The 16,749-nt window shown below is 35.8% G+C and overlaps 1 protein-coding gene across 13 annotated transcripts in view; it reads right to left on the reverse strand.

Annotated features, from left to right (window-relative positions):
• Positions 1-16,749, reverse strand: part of LOC136031053 (collagen alpha-1(XVIII) chain-like) — a 442,617-nt gene that overhangs the window by 348,750 nt on the left and 77,118 nt on the right. For all 13 annotated transcript variants that reach the window (XM_065710278.1, XM_065710277.1, XM_065710270.1 and 10 more), the window contains one exon: positions 4,070-4,158. In XM_065710278.1, the coding sequence (XP_065566350.1) occupies positions 4,070-4,158 (89 nt within the window). The remainder of the gene's footprint in view (positions 1-4,069; positions 4,159-16,749) is intronic.

The raw sequence follows: 16,749 nt of genomic DNA on the forward strand, positions 1-16,749 counted from the left end.
GCTCAACTCACGAAGATGTTGGAGGATTAATGGAAAAGTTGACTATAAAGTAATAGGCCTACTGGGAACAGAATCTCTGCTTAATTTACACAACGCTTCATTTTAAAGTTTCTGAAAAGAAAAGCGTGCGCCACTTTTCTACTACTACTAATAACAACAGCTTACTGCAATGCCAAGCCTTTCGAGGCCAGCACAGATGTGCACACTCCTTCTCCATCTCAATTTATCCAAGCTTCCTTCTTTACATCCTCCTGAAATGTCCTAATCCTCTTCAAATTCTTTCTTACATCTTTCCACCCCATTCGGGGACAACCGGTTTTTCGTTTGGCCCTACATGGTTGGTCGAAAAGGAAGATCTTTTTCAATCTGTCATCCTTCATCAACAGCACACGTCCTAGTCATTTCAACCTTTCTCTCATTATAGTCTGATAGAACCACATTTTCCGTACAATTTACCGTTTGAAATTCGGTCAGTGAAACGGGTACCTAAAACAAACATCGACAATTCGTCTTGAAAACAACTTGTGGATCCTTCCTCTGTCTTTCAAAGTGCGGCAACACTTCAGAACCATATCTGGCAACTGTTGCCACTGTAGCTTCTAATATTCTAATTTTAACTCTCAGGCCTATCTTCTTGTTCTTCCAAACTTTATTCAATTGTGAAAAAAACATCTCGGCCTGGTTATTCTACTTTTATCACTTTCACTGTACCCACCATCTTTACTAGTAATACAACTCATGTAAGTCAAAAAAATTAATTACAAAATTCTTTTAGTAAGGACTCTACAATCACCAAGCATCATCGCCTACCATCACTAAAGTCGTCAAACGCTAGATAGCGTTGGTGATTTTCACTTCCGATGCTAGTACGAGTTTTTAATTTTACAGGTTTCCCATGCTCTTTGGTTCAAAAAATAATATCGCATAATAAAAATGTTAGTGGCAAGGTTTCTACTGACCAAATTTACAAACATATATGAAATGAACCCAAGCATTTACAGCTATTTCTTTTCGTGATGTTAAATAGTCTAGCTCATCAATGGTAGATTGCGCAGAAAATCAAAAGTATTATCTTATTGTTTTTATAAACGTGTATTAACCATACTTCTGCGTTTTAAAAGACATCCAAGCGTTCGTGACACAATAAATAAACTATGCAAATCTAGCTTATGAATGTTTTGAAGTCAATCTGAAACGTGATACATTTTTTGTGATAGATGGTGATACATGCTAAATGTGGGTGTAGCCAAATAATTATTTCGCCACAAAAATTGATCAGTACACTTTACAGAGTATTTGAAAAGTGATGGGTAGAGAAACTACAATAAACATTCACAATCTGGATTCTCTCATAAGGCTGCTTAATTGTCTATGAAACTACAGATATTTGTTGCAACTGCAAGATACCAACAACTTAATTATAACGAGCAAAACTGTAGATTGAAAAATCCTTTGTAAGGACACACAAGAGACTTAAGGGAGGTCCTTTCAGGTCCTTACCTTCAACCCCATATATAAAAATGCCTCGATTTATCTTGTGATTCCTTGTTTTTCGCTTTAAGTTTTTTATTTTCTAAACTTGCCCACGCACCAGGAAAAATTCTCTAAGGCTCCCTGTGATGTACGTAAGCTAGCAAAATGTACGAATCCACAATAAATTTTGTAAAATCGAAAAAAGTAAAAAAGGAAATCAATTTTTTTTGATAAAAATTCAAATTTATGAAAAGTAGGGCAATACTGTCCAACAAGCTCCTTTTAGGGGTAGACATGTGCAGAGGTTGGAGGTATCAGAATCAATCCCTCTCCTAAATATAATTACTGCTGTGTTCCCCATAACTTCCTGCAATTTCAAGTAACCCCATGACTTTGCTTACATAATTAATTTGCTCCCTCCCTCTCTCAGAAGTGACGTCCCATATTTGTACCAGTACATGAAATAAATAATTTGTAAAGTATAGATCTTATGGAAAGCCAAATAAGAAATTTATTATTACATATGAGTGAAGAAAGAAAATTTTATAGAAATCAGAATTAATTAATAACACAACAGTGAAGGGTTTGGGGCAAAACTTGTTAGTTATACTTAGCTGTTTAATGAAAACAATTAGATAATCAGCTTTTTGACTGCAAAAGAGACGTAAAGATAAGCTCTCTTCCAAATTCCTGCCACCATTAGGTATGACAAAGTTGGGGGGAAATCTAGGCTATAAGAGATGCGTATAGACAATCTATACGAGGTATAAGGCCCTATATGGCCTTATATATAGTATATTATGTATAATAAATAATATATGACCCTTTATTAGGTCAACGCTATTGCTTAGACTAGTAATGGCGGGCGAAACTGTGACACGCGTGTCAGTGCTGACCCGCAAGCTCATTTCGCTGACACACATCTTAAAGATTAAACAGCGTTCACAAATAAATATGATTGGAAAAAATGTGGGATTTACAAACTTTTGAAAGAAATTATTAGACATACATTTATTCCTTTTCATAGCATTGTCCATCAGGAAGTGTTGCGTTCCAAATCTACATTTCCAGAATTGAAGGATGTAATGTTAGTTGTATCAAAAATAGTGAATTTTTTAACTGCCCCGCTACTTCACAACAGATAATTTTGTGCGCTTCTACTGGAAGTTCAATCATCGTGCTATTGACTATTTATTTAGGATCCTTTGGCCTAGAGGGTAAGGGTTCGAATCCTAGTGTACCCAATGATTTGGGAAGGGGGTCTGTCCCAAATTATTTGGGGTGGTGTGACTCTGTAAGCTCAAAAAGAGTCGACCCAGCTCTAAATGGGTGCCTGGAGAAATCTTGGGAAGGTGAACAGGAAGGTGTGCAATGGCACAGTATGGCTGGCCCTCATCCCCCCATTGCACTTCCTAGCTGAAGGGCCTTGAGACGGAGACCAGCCCCGCCGGTTCGGATCTTAAGGGTCGAGTGCCGCATCCTTTACCTTCTTTTTTGTAATGTTCAGTAACATGAGACGGCTGTGTCAAGAATAAGTGTTGGAGAGATCTGTGGAGTGTTTTGACGAAATTTTATCACAAGGTTTTTACAAAGTATTGAGACTATGATAGGTGTTTTCAATTTTTCATATGTGTAGCTCCTGGCACATGGTTTCCCCCTCCAGTGCTTTATTTTTATTGTTATTATTTGTGCTAATAGTATACACTCGCAAACAACGCTTTTCGTGAGCTACTGATTGATCTTGTTTGTGAATTTTTTAACAATAAATTATTCCTGCTAATACATCAACTCTTTTGAAAGTAAATATGAAATTTTAAAGCAAGATATTGAAACTAAATACTTTAAACGTTTATAACAATTTGAAAGATCTAACAATAACTCTGATAACAATTTAAATTTTTGAGCGAATTTTTCTTAGCATTAAATAATATTAAGACAAAGAAACGAAATCGGTTAAGAGATAACGTTATGGTGCTAGCTTACCTTGAAATTTAGCAAACAGAAGTTCGATAAAAGATTTAGCAGACGAACTTCAGCGCTAACAGTCACTGATTCCTTTCATAATTTTAGTTTTTGTATTTTAAATACCATTAAAGCAAAGAATTAACTTAGAACAATTATAAATATTTCAATCTTTTAGTCTTTAGGGCGCAAATTGCAAAAGGCCAGGAGGGGATGGTAACTGCCGCCTCCATACCCAAGTTTGGCCCCCCCCCAGACCTTAGTTTCCCCCCCCCCCCCCGAATTTCAGTATCTGCCAAAAATCTTGTAAAAACTAACTAAGTAAAACTAAGTAAAAACTAACTTCTCTAACTAAGTGTTCAGAGAAGCAGGTCAGTTTTCTTTAGTGTATCTTTGCCTTTATGTTGATATATAGATCATTTTTCAGTTTTAACTGTCATTTTCACTTGATTTGGAAAAATTGGCTTCAACTTCACCCCCACCATACAATTTTGACGAAATTACGCCACTGTTTTACTTTCGTGATATGTGACACACCACGTAAATTATGTTTCAATTTTTCAAATTTTTACACACAAAGCTCAAAAGTTCCATTATCACTCGCATAAACTATGTTATGAAGAGATAAGCTTACCTTGTGATCGAAAATTCGAAAATAAGCTGTTTAATGTGTTTGACTGAGAACTGGGAGTAACCAAGCAGCCCCAAAACAGGAGAAAGAACCTAAAAGAGAAAACATTTCAGAGCATATTTATCTTTTTTTCCCTTATTTTTGGGAGTATTGATATTACCAGAAACGAGTCCCAAAGAGATCTGAACACTTCCAAGAGAATTAAAATACTTTCAAGGAATCAAAGAGGATTTAAAAGAGGAATCTTTCAAGCTTAACAGTAAGATATTATCTTACCTTAAAAGTATTTTATCTTATCTTAGTAAGATAAAAAGTTAATTGGTGAAGCATTCTGTTCAAATCAGGAGCGTTAATTCACGAGAATCTAGGGGTGAAAGAGAATATGCTATTCAAATTTAGGGGATAAATGTGTTGTTTTTTCATTTTTTGTCAGTGAAAACATCAAAAAAGGTATTTTTGAATGAAAATACCAAAAGAATGTATTTTTCAAAGTCTAGGAGGAAGAGAGCAAAAATCTAGGGGGGGGGGGGTGGGGGTGGTAATCTCACCCCAAGCCCCAACACCCTAATTGACGCTCCTGATTCTATTAAGGAGAAAAATTTACTAAGAATTACATGTATCAGAAAAAAAAGGGTTGTCTTCATTTAATATTTCTTGAATTTAAAAAAGAAATGTATGAGCGTGGTCCATCGAGCTGTCATTTGTTCTCGAAAGTGTAAAGTACTCAAATATGTAAAGAAAGCTTATCATCTCTGTTGATAAGGTTGGATACATCAAAGGATCCGACATTTTGTTTTGTAACAAAAGCCTATGCTCTGAAAACTTCAACATAGACAGAAACATGAGGCAGATGAGGATGTGACAACTTTTATCCAGTCCTGTTGACGCAGAAGTAGAATTTTTATTGACTTCTCAATTGACATACCAAATGCAGAATAGGGCTTGATGTTGTTGAAAATCCAGAAGTGAGTAGTTGGCACTGCAAAATATCAACTGCTATCTTTAAAGACAAGGTTTAATGTGGAAATCGATTACTGTCTTCTATAAGCAAACCACCCTTATCTTCATCGGAGGATATTTCCCTCATAACAGGGTCGTAACTAAATGGGGGCATTGGAGCTCTCCACAAAAATTTTATTTTTTTGAATTTTCAGGTGCGTCTAATTAAAGTCGTAATTAAATATTTTTTATTGCCTGCCCCTCCCTCCAAATTTCCTTTTGGATTGTTGGGCCTTCTGAAAAAGATTCATGGGTACGAGCCTGCTTCATAATGTCGCGGTTTCTCCAGCCAAACAGACAAAGAGATAGGTACATGGGTTGATCAGATAATCTGAAGTAGAAATTACGTGCAGTATATGGAAAATAGTTATTCAAGACCAGGGCTGTTTTGGCACTACACATTCATCTGGAGCCATAATCCTAAGGCAGTTTTTCCATAAAAATTCTCCATCGACTGCTTTAGGTTCAGGATGCGCAAATATCTAGTTAGTGAACTGACCAGAGACATAGTGATAAATTTAGTACTCTAGACGTCCGTGGCACTACGAAATATGTTTATTAAGAATAGAAGTGTGGATACTTTTCGCAAATTTCATAGCCCTTCTTACTACGCTCCTAATACAGAGGCCTTCTATGGTTCAATCCTTTGCCAATCTTAACTCGTGTACTAAACAACACAGGAGTTCCAAAAAAAATATTAGAAAATAAAAGTAATTCAGAACAGGAACTACAATAGAAAATCAGTTGACAAATACTTTTCAGAAGCTAAATATGGTAAAGATGCACACTGAAAATTATATTTCGATTTCAATGTCTTTAAATACATATGTATGTACCTCAAGTTTTTTTTTTTTTTTTTTTTTTTTTTTTTTTTTTTTTTTTTTTTTTTTTTTTTTTTTTAGCAGCATTACCTAATGACACTTGGAATGAAATAAGGGGAAAGAGATAACACAAACTGCCATTTTATAATTTTCTTCATATTTACACCGCTGGAGAGGCAAGTTTTTTACAACCAGATAGAGAGGGCGATATTTCCTACCTCTATTCTTGAATCAAACAGTTCGTAGTAACGAACTGTAGTAAGGAGCGACCCGGCTCAATAGTAAACGAAACTCTAAAAAACGGAATTTCGATGTTAAAAGATATATCAAACGAATCGGATTTTTATGCTGATTTTAAATATATAAGTTTCATAAAATTTAGTCTTTGTCATCAAAAGTTACGAGCCTGAGAAAATTTGCCTTATTTTGGAAAATAGGGGGAAAAACCCCCTAAAGGTCATAGGATCTTAACGAAAATCGCACCATCGCATTCAGCGTGTCCGAGAACCCTATAGAAAAAATTTCAAGGTCCAATCTACAAAAATGTGGGATTTCGTAATTTTTTGCCAGAGGACAAATCAAGGATGCGTGTTTATTTGTTTGTTTGTTTGTCTTTTTTCCCCAGGGGTCATCGTATCGACCAAGTGGTCCTAGAGTGTTGCAAGAGGGCTCATTCTAACGGAAATGAAAAGTTATAGTGCCCTTTTGAAGTGACCAAAAAAATTTGGAGGGCACCTGGGCCCCCTCCCACGCTCATTTTTTCCCAAAGTCAACGGATCAAAATTTTGAGATAGCCATTTTGTTTCGCATAGTCGAAAACCATAATAACTATGTCTTTGGGGATGACTTACCCCCCTCCCGGAGTCCCTGGGGGAGGGGCTGCAAGTTACAAACTTTGACCAATGTTTACATACAGTAATGGTTATTGGGAAGTGTACCGACGTTTTCAGGGTTTTTTTTTGGTTTGGGTGTGAGGCTCAGGGGAGGGTGCTATATGGGAGGACCTTTCCTTGGAGGAATATTTCATGGGGGAAGAGAAATTCAATGAAAAGGGCGCAGGATTTTCTAGCATTACTATTAAAATAAAAACAATGAAAATATAAATATGAAAAAAGTTTTTTCAATTGAAAGTAAGGAGAAGCATTAAAACTTAAAACGAACAGAGATTATTACGCATATGAGGGGCTCTAAAAATACTTTAGCATAAAGAGCGAGGTATTTAGGAGGAAATAAATACTTCACTCTTTATGCTAAATTATTTTTAGTAATTTCAACTATTTATTCTACGGCCTTTCTGATTCAGGTGTCATTCTTAAAGAACTGGGACAACACTTAAGATTTAGTGTGAAGAGTGAGGTATTAACGAGGGGACAAACCCCCTCATATATATAATACAAATATAAGAATATAAAAGTTTGCTACGTAAGTTAATTTTTAAGTTACGTATATTTTTTACTAATAAAAACGTTCGTTAAAAATTAAAAGTTCTAGTTGCCTTTTTAAGTAACCAAAAAATTGGAGGGCAACTAGGCCTCCTTCCCCACCCCTTATTTCTCAAAATCGTCTGATCAAAACTAAGTAAAGCCATTTAGCCAAATATAATTAATATACAAATTTCATTTTAATAATTTATGTACGGAGAGCCAAAATCAGACATGCATTAATTCAAAAACTTTCAGAAATTAAATAAAAAAAACAAGATTTTTGAAATGAAAGTAAGGAGCGACATTAAAACTTAAAACGAACAGAAATTACTCCGTATATGAAAGGGGCTTTTCCTCCTCGACACCCCGCTCTTTACGCTAAAGTTTTTTATTGTTTTAAAAAGTAGAGTTGCGAGAAAGTGCGATTTGCGAGTCATTTCAAAAAACTTATTTTTTTATTTAATCAAATAGAAAAAAAAGATTTTTACAGCTGAAAGTATGGAGCAATATTGAAACTTAAAACAAAACAGAAATTGTTTCGTATATGAGGGGATTCGCCCCCTCCTCAATACCACCTTTTTAACGCTTAATTCTTTTTATTACTTTTAGGAAAGCTTCTTATTGTTCCACTGAATGACCCTTGGCTTTCAGGAGTCGTTCTTTTAGAATTGGGACAAAATTCAAACTTTAGCGCAAAAAGTGAGGTATTGAGATAGGGGTATCCCCAAGTTCAAAGCCAGATATGCAAGCTTATACATGGAAGTATTGCTGAATCTGCATATGACCGCTGCTTTAAAAAAAATGTCATCACATACTCATAAATTATATATATATATATATATATATATATATATATATATATATATATATATATATATATATATATATATATATATATATATATATATACGCATGTGTGATAGTTTTATATAATTTGTACCCTTTACATGCAGGGACTAAACATCTTGTCGTTTTTTATGATTTACATGCCAATTTTTTCATATCGATACATTTTCTCTTGAGTCGCCTTCGTTTCTATCAATATTATATTGTCTCTCTATTCTTTTTAATTTCGGTTTAAGGGTTATTGACGATTTTGATACCAGTGAAAATGCTCAAACATCTGAGCTTCATTTCATTTTCATGAAAATTGGATTTGCAACCAGCTGGAAAAATGCCCTCAATCACACGATTACTTCAAAAAAGTTAACTTATAATCGAATATCCTAAGTGAGTTTCCAAGTCCTGTCTTCCATAAACCTGACTTGACCGAGAACTCTCGAGCAAAGCTGCTCTAGGCTAGTACTTTTTTCCTCTTAAAGATAGTATTTCCAATCAAATTCCCATTTCACTTGAATGTTCTTATGTTATGGTAAGAGGCACTGTACAAAACCCAAGCTACAGCATCCTCAAAAGTAAAATTACATGTATGCAATTTCTGTAATTACGAAAAATAGTTATACAAAGCTTATGAGGACCAATTCACAAAAAAATTGGAAAGGGCAAGGTTTATTTTTATTTTATTTTGTTTGATTAACACACAAAAAACAGTAGTTTTCAAAATCTATAGTGGGAGGTAGTTTAGCATCAAAAACACTATAAAAGATCTTTTTCAAAATCTAGGAGCAATTGGACCCTTTTTACCCCTTCTCCCTCTACCTCCCATTGACACCCTTGCTTACAAGCTAACAGATTTGATTAGCCTTATACTTGTTTCTCCTTTAAGTAAATAAGGAAATTGTGCACAGTATCTGCTTAAAATATTTTCATTTGACTTCTACATTGCAACAACAGCTCCCAAATTAGTTTCCAACAGCCTCAGAAATCTTTTGTTACAAATTGTGTTATTTCAAATCAATCCATGAAACAAGTGCGCTATAATAACAATATTAAAAATAGTAATTTTGATGGAAAACTTATAATAACAAAAATAATAACAATAATAATATTGTATTTTAAGACTTTGAACCATATAAAACAAGAGTTAAGAGCTCATATGGCACTTGTAGCGAGGCCGGAAGAGCCAAGGGCCAAGAACTCATATGGTATGAGCTCTAGCAAAATTCTAAGAATCAATTGATTGATTTGAAAAGAAAAATCAGAGGGTTAATTCCGGTCAGGATTTAAAATAAGAGCTCTGAGTCACGAGGTCCTTCTAAATATCAGAATTCATTATGATCCGATCACCCACTCTCTAGTTATAAATATCTCATTTTTCAATTTTTTCCTCTCGCTTCAGCCCCCCAGATGGTTGGATCGGGGAAAACGACTTTATCAAGTCAATTTGTGCAGCTCCCTGACACGCCTATCAATTTCCATCCTCCTAGCACGCCTAGAAGCATCAAACTCGCCAAAGCACTGAACCCCACCCCCTAACTCCCCCAAAGAGAGTGGATCCAGTACGGTTACGTCAATCACGTATCTATGACATTTGCTTATTCTACTCACCAAGTTTCATCCCGATTTCTCCACTCTAAGCGTATTTTAATATTTCTGGTTCCCCCTCCAACTCCCCCAATGTCAACAGATCAGGTCGGGATTTGAAATAAGAACTCTGAGACATGGGTTCCTTCTAAATATCAAAATTCATTAAGATCCGGTCACCTGTTCTTAAGTTAAAAATGCCTCAATTTTTCTAATTTTTCCAGATCAACACCCTACAGCTCCTCCAAAGAGAACAGATCCGTTCCAATTATGTCAATCACGTATCTATAACTGGTGCTTACTCTTCCCATCAACTTTCATCCCGATCTCTCTACTCTAAGCGTTTTCCAAGATTTTTATTTCCCCCCTCCAACCCCCTATGTCCCTGGATCCGATTGGGATTGAAAATTGAGCATCTGAGACATAAGATCCTTCTATATGTCAAGTTGTATTAAGATCCGATCACCCATTCGTAAGATAAAGATAACTCAATTTCCACGTTTTCCAAGAATTCCGGCTTCCCTCTCCAACTCCCCCCAATGTCTCGGATCGGGTCAGGATTTAAAATGAGAGCTCTAACGCACAGGATCCTTATAAATATTAAATTTCATTAAGATCTGACCACCCGTTCGTAAGTTACAAATACCTCATTTTTTCTAATTTTTCCGAATTGCCCCCCCCCAAACTCCACCAAAGAGAGCAGATCCGATCCGGTTATGTCAGTCACGTATCTTGGACATATTTTTATTCTTCCTACTAAGTTTCATCCTGATCTCTCCGTTTTAACTGTTTTCCGATATTTCCGGTTATACCTCACCCCCCCCAATGACTCTGGATCCGATCGAGATTTAAAATAAGATATCTGAGTTACAAGGTCCTTCTAAACATAAAATTTCATCAAGATCCGGTCACTCCTTCGAAAGTTAAAAATACCTCATTTTTTGTAATTTTTCAGAATTACCCCCCTCCCAACTCCCCAAAATAGAGCGGATCTTTCTGGTTATGTCAACCACGTATCTAGGACTTCTGCTTATCTTTCCCACCAAGTTTCATCCCGATCCCTCCACTCTAAGTGTTTTCCAAGATTTTAGGCCCCGCCCCCAAGTCAGGATTTAAAATAAGAGCTCTAAAGCACAATATGCTTTTAAATATCAAACTTCATTAATATCCGATCACCTGTTCGTAAGTTAAAAATACCTCATTTTTTCTATTTTTCCCGATTTTGCCGTCCCCCTACTCCCCCCCCCAGATGGTCGAATCGGGGAAACGACAATTTCTAACTTAATCTGGTCTGGTTCCCGATACGCCTGCCAATTTTCATCGTCCCAGCTTACCTGCAAGTGCCTAAAGTAGAAAAACCAAGACCGACAGACCGACTGAATTTGCGATCGCTATATGTCACCTGGTAGATACCAAGTGCCATAAAAACAAAATCATTTGAAACTAGAACTGGCCTTAAAATACACACATTAACAAAACAAATAAATTTGAATTATACCCAACAATTATGGCATAGCCTTTTCAAGACACATCCAAATACCACCGTATTTTAACTAGGAGATTTTGATATTAATTAAATAAAAAAAACAAGTTTTTTTTTAACTGAAAGTAAGGGGCGACATTAAAACTTAAAACGAACAGAAATTACTTCGTATATGAAAGAGGCTGCTTCCTCATCAACGCCCCGCTCTTTACGCTAAAGTTTGACTCTTTCTCTCAATTCCTCATTTTAAAACAGTAAAAAACTTTAGCGTAAAGAGCCGGGCGTTGATGAGGAAGCAGTCTCTTTCATATACGAAGTAATTTCTGTTCGTTTTAAGTTTTAATGTCGCTCCTTACTTTCAGTTAAAAAAACTTGTTTTTTTTATTTAATTTCTGAACGTTTTTGAATCAATGCATGTTTTGATTTTGGCTCTCCGCAGAGGAATAATTAAAACGAAATTTGCATTTTTTTTTTTTTGGGCTAAATGGCTTTCTCATAATTTCGATCGAATGATTTTGAGAAAAAAAGAGCGGGGGAGGAAGCCTAGTTGCCCTCCGATTTTTCGGTTAATTAAAAAGGCAACTAGAACTTTTAATTTTTTACGAATATTTTTATTAGTAAAAGATTTACGTATCTTATAAATTAGCTTACGTAAAGAACTTTTGTATTATCATATTTTTATTACATATATGAGGGGGTTCGCCCCCTTGTCAGATCCTCGCTCTTTACACTAAAGCTTAAATTTTGTCCCGATTCATTAAGAATGACCCCAGAATCACAAAAGCCGTAGAATAAATAGTTGAAATTACTAAAAATGCTTTAGCGTAAAGAGCGAGGTATTAGGAGAAGGTGAGCGCCTCATATGGGTAATAATTTCTGTTTTTTTTAAGTTTTAATGCTGTTCCTTACTTCCAGCTGAAAGAACTTTTTCATATTTATTTTTTCATTGTTTTTTAAATAATGCTAGTAAATCCTGTGCTCCCTTCATGGAGATTTTCTTCCCCCATGACAAATTATCGATGGAAAGTTCCCCAGCATATCCCCCTCTTCTCAACCCCTCCCTCCAACCAAAAAAATCCCCCTGAAAACACCTGTACACTTCCCAATAACCATTACTCTATGTAAGCACAGGTCAAAGTTTGTAACTTGTTGCCCCTCCCACGGGGACTGTGGGGGAGTAAGTCGTCCCCAAAGACATAGTTATGAAGATTTTCGACTACGTTGAATAAAATGGCTATCTCAGAATTTTGATCCGTTGACTTTGGTAAAATAATTAGCGTGGGAGGGGGCCTAGGTGCCCTCCAATTTTTTTGGTCACTTAAAAAGGGCACTAGAACTTTTCATTTCCGTTAGAATGAGCCCTCTTGCAACATTCTAGGACAACTGGGTCGATGCGATCACCCCTGGGGAAAAAAAACAACAAATAAACACGCATCCGTGATCTGCCTTCTGTCAAAAAATACAAAATTCCACATTTTTGTAGATAGGAGCTTGAAACTTCTACAGTAGGGTTTCCTGAAACGCTGAACCTGATGGTGTGATTTTCGTTAAGATTCTATGACTTCTAGGCGGCGTTTCCCCCTATTTTCTAAAATAACGCAAATTTTCTCAGGCTCGTAACTTTTGATGGGTAAGACTAAACTTGATGAAACTTATATATTTAAAATCAGTATTAAAATGCAATTCTTTTGATGTAGGTATTGGTATCAAAATTCCATTTTTTAGAGTTTTGGTTACTATTGAGCCGGGTCGCTCCTTACTACAGTTCGTTACCACGAACTGTTTGAAACCAGTGCTTCCACTTTTTTTTCTGAAAATCAGTAACGACTCCAAAAAAGTCGGGAGATTATCGGGAGGTTTTTTTTTAAGTCGGGGAAAAAATCAGGACAGAACAAAGTAGAATCGAAGATCAGATGAAGTTATGAACTGAGAATCAAATCAAATCAACCCTTTTTCGAACACAACAATGGTCTCTCACGGGACAAGCTGCCGACTAGGTCATTAATTAGGGTCCGCAGTTGACTTCCGCGAATCAAACGCGGCCGGCGGCTTTGAAATCCCCCTTTTACGGGCAACAAAGACATATTTTGCATTCTGCCAGACAATCAAGAAAGATCAGAAACTTCAAGTTGGACAGAGCTCAATTCAACCGAAATCGGGAGGAAATTTCAGTCGGGAGATTTTCCTAAAAGTCGGGAGATCTCCCGATAAATCGGGAGGAGTGGAAGCACTGATTAACACAGATAGAAGATAGCTCATCTCCCTCCTAATTAATGAAATAGGTAATTAGCTCACGCAATCAAAGCGTGATTGCGCTTTGCTTCAATCACTGCTTTGCTTCAAGTCCGTTTAGATGAGTTTTACGATCCGCTGTTTTGCTTCAAATTGGGAGTGTAGGGCGATAATTTGATTAAACGATAGATCGGTATTTGAACTTTCTATATTTGTATATCAATTTCGATATCTTCGATCTTTTTTTACTCAAATTAATTAAATCTTCGTATTGCCGAAGTTCAATAACAAAAATTGTAATTAAAGAATATTTTTCACAATTATTTTCCAAACACTGAATAGCATAAAAACAAGCTTCGCACGCTCCCCCTCCATCCCAATCTATTCAAGTAAGAGAATGATACTTTTACCGTTAAGGAAACGGGCAGTAGCCATACTCTTGTTTGTAGTGAAAGAACCATTCATTAGAAGTACATAACCCCAATTCTTTCGGACACAATTGGGGGCAAAACTCTCAGAAAGTTTTTTTTTAGAATTAATATTTGTTCGATTTTTTCATTGCAAAAGTTACAAGTTTTTAAACAAAACTCATTATTTCCTAAAATAAGATTTTTTTTCAACATCAAACTTTAATCAAAGTATCAAAACTAGTATCTAAGTAACAATATCAAACTACTGAAGCATCAAACAGTTCGTGGTAACGAACTGTAGTAAGGAGCGACCCGGCTCAATAGCAACCGAAACTCTAAAAAATGGAATTTTGATACCAATAGTTACATTAAAAAAATACATTTTAATGCTGATTTTAAATATATAAGTTTCATCAAGATTAGTCTTACCCATTAAAAGTTAAGAGCCTGAGAAAATTTGCCTCATTTTAGTAAATAGGGGGAAACACCCCCTAAAAGTCATGCAATGAATCAGCGTATCAGAGAACCTTATTGTAGAAGTTTCAAGCTTCTATCTACAAAAATGTGGAATTTTTCATTTATTGCCAGAAGACAAATCACGGATGCGTGTTTATTTATTTTTTTTTTTTTTTTCCAAGGGTGATCGTATCGACCCAGTGGTCCTAGAATGTCGCAAGAGGGCTCATTTTAAAGGAAATTAAAAGTTCTAGTGCTCTTTTTAAGTGACCAAAAATTGAAGGGCACCTAGGCCACCTCCCACACTCATTTTTCCCCAAAGTCACTGGATTAAAATTCTGAGATAGCCATTTTATTCACCATAGTCGACAAACCTAATAAAATGTCTTTGGGGACGATTTACTCCCCCGCAGTCCCCGTGGGAGGGGCTGCAATATACAAACTTTGACATGTGTTTACATACTGTAAAGTGTACAGACTGGGAAGTGTACAGACGTTTTCAGGGGGATATTTTTGGTTTGGGAGGGAGAATTGAGGGGGGTGGGTTACGTGGGAAGATCTTTCCATGGAGGAACTTATCATGGGGGAAGAGACTTTCAATGAAAGGGGCGCAGGATTTTCTAGCATTATTATAAAAAACAATGAAAAAATAAATATGAAAAGTTGTTTTCTACTGAAAGTGAGGAGCAGCATTAAAACTTAAAACGAGCAGTAATTATTACGCATATGAGGGGTTTACCTCCTCGTAATACCTCGCTCTTTACGCTAAAGTATTTTTAATAATTTCAACTATTTTTTCTACGACCCTTGTGATCCAGGGGTCATTCTTAAGGAATTGGGACAAAATTTAAGCTTTAGTATAAAGAGTGAGGTATCGACGAGGGGTAAACCCTCTCAAATACGCAATAAAAACATACGAATATAGAAGTTCGTTACGTAAGTTAATTCGTATAGTTATGTATATTTTTTACTAATGAAAGCGTTCGTAAAAAATTAAAAGTTCTAGTTGCCTTTTTAAGTAATCAAAAAATTGGAGGGCAACTAGGCTTCCTACCTCGCTCCTTTTTTCTCTAAATCAAAGCAAAGAAAGTATCAGACTTAACAAGGTATTAAAGCAAACAGAGTATCAAAGTACCAAGGTAAATACGTTCTGAGACCATACTGGCTATGCATGACGTATGAAAACAAAGAAAAAAAAATAAATGAAAAGAGAAAAATCAAATAGGTGAAAACGAGAATTTTTTCAGCCAGTAGCGAAATATGAAAAACAAGCAAATATTTCGACGAGGACCTCTGCCAAGTCGTCCACAGTGCTAAAAAAAATAAGAAAGAGGAAAAAGAAAAAAAAAGAAACAAAGAAGAAACAAAAACAAAATCTAACCTTCTTAAGTTAACTGTACGAGAGGAAAAAAGACACTGAATCAAACAAAAAAAAAAAAAAAAACAACTTCAAATCAATGAAATAGAAGTTACCAATTAGATTGAATAAGTATCCTTTGCCTTGCAACAGATTTCGCCTGTCTACAATTTCGGTTTTCATTAGATATGCGGACAGGTTGTCTTAAATTAGACTGGGCGAAAATATTCATAGAGTTTTTTAATATTAAATTGTTATAAATTGGGCTTAAGGAAATATCTTCCGTTTCTCTATTTATAGCCAAATTTCTATTTATATGTTTTTTTTTATCTCAATTGCCTCTTTAAAAGATTGTGGAAGGCCATTTACGGTAGATCTTAAAGTTGCCTCTTCAAAAAGAACTAAATGGTCAGGATTTTCGTATATATGCTGGACCAGAGCTGAATCAAAGTAGTCATTTTTATTTTACAATCTCAGGGACTTATCTATTGAAATTTTGTGTTCATGCAATCGTTCCCCTAGTTGTTGATGGGTCCTGCCAATGTAAAATTTTCCACATGAACACGGAACTCTGTATACACCACTACCTAGTATAGGGTCCGTTTTATCCTTTCCCGAGTTGAAAAAATGTTCAACTTCTTGTTCAGTTTTGAAAGAAACTGAGAGATTATGTTTTTTTTTTTCTAAGTTTGTCGCTGAGTTTCGAGACGCATGGTAATGTAGTGAAAGTTTTTTCTCAATTGCCAGTGTAACCCAATCAAGGGGGACGGGCTCCCTATTTTCCTGTTTCACCTTTTTAAAGGTGACTAATCGCCATCGGATTACTTTTAACTCTTAAAAGGTGAATTAAAAATTTCAATTTCTAATCATTTGCGTCTCCCCTCCAAATTTTATGCGACCGTCTCTTCCATATAAATAACCAATTCTCAAAGTTTCGTAACTCAGAGCCATTTTCTCGGGGCTGGGTGGGGTCAACCCTGGAAGCATAGTTATTTGGCTTTTGAACTACTCTGAACAAAATGGCTATCTCAAAATTTTTACCGGATGCCCTTTGGGAAAGTGGGGCGTGGGCTAGCT

The sequence above is a fragment of the Artemia franciscana genome, chromosome 9, assembly GCF_032884065.1.
Source record: "Artemia franciscana chromosome 9, ASM3288406v1, whole genome shotgun sequence".
NCBI classification, from domain to species: Eukaryota; Metazoa; Arthropoda; class Branchiopoda; order Anostraca; family Artemiidae; genus Artemia; species Artemia franciscana.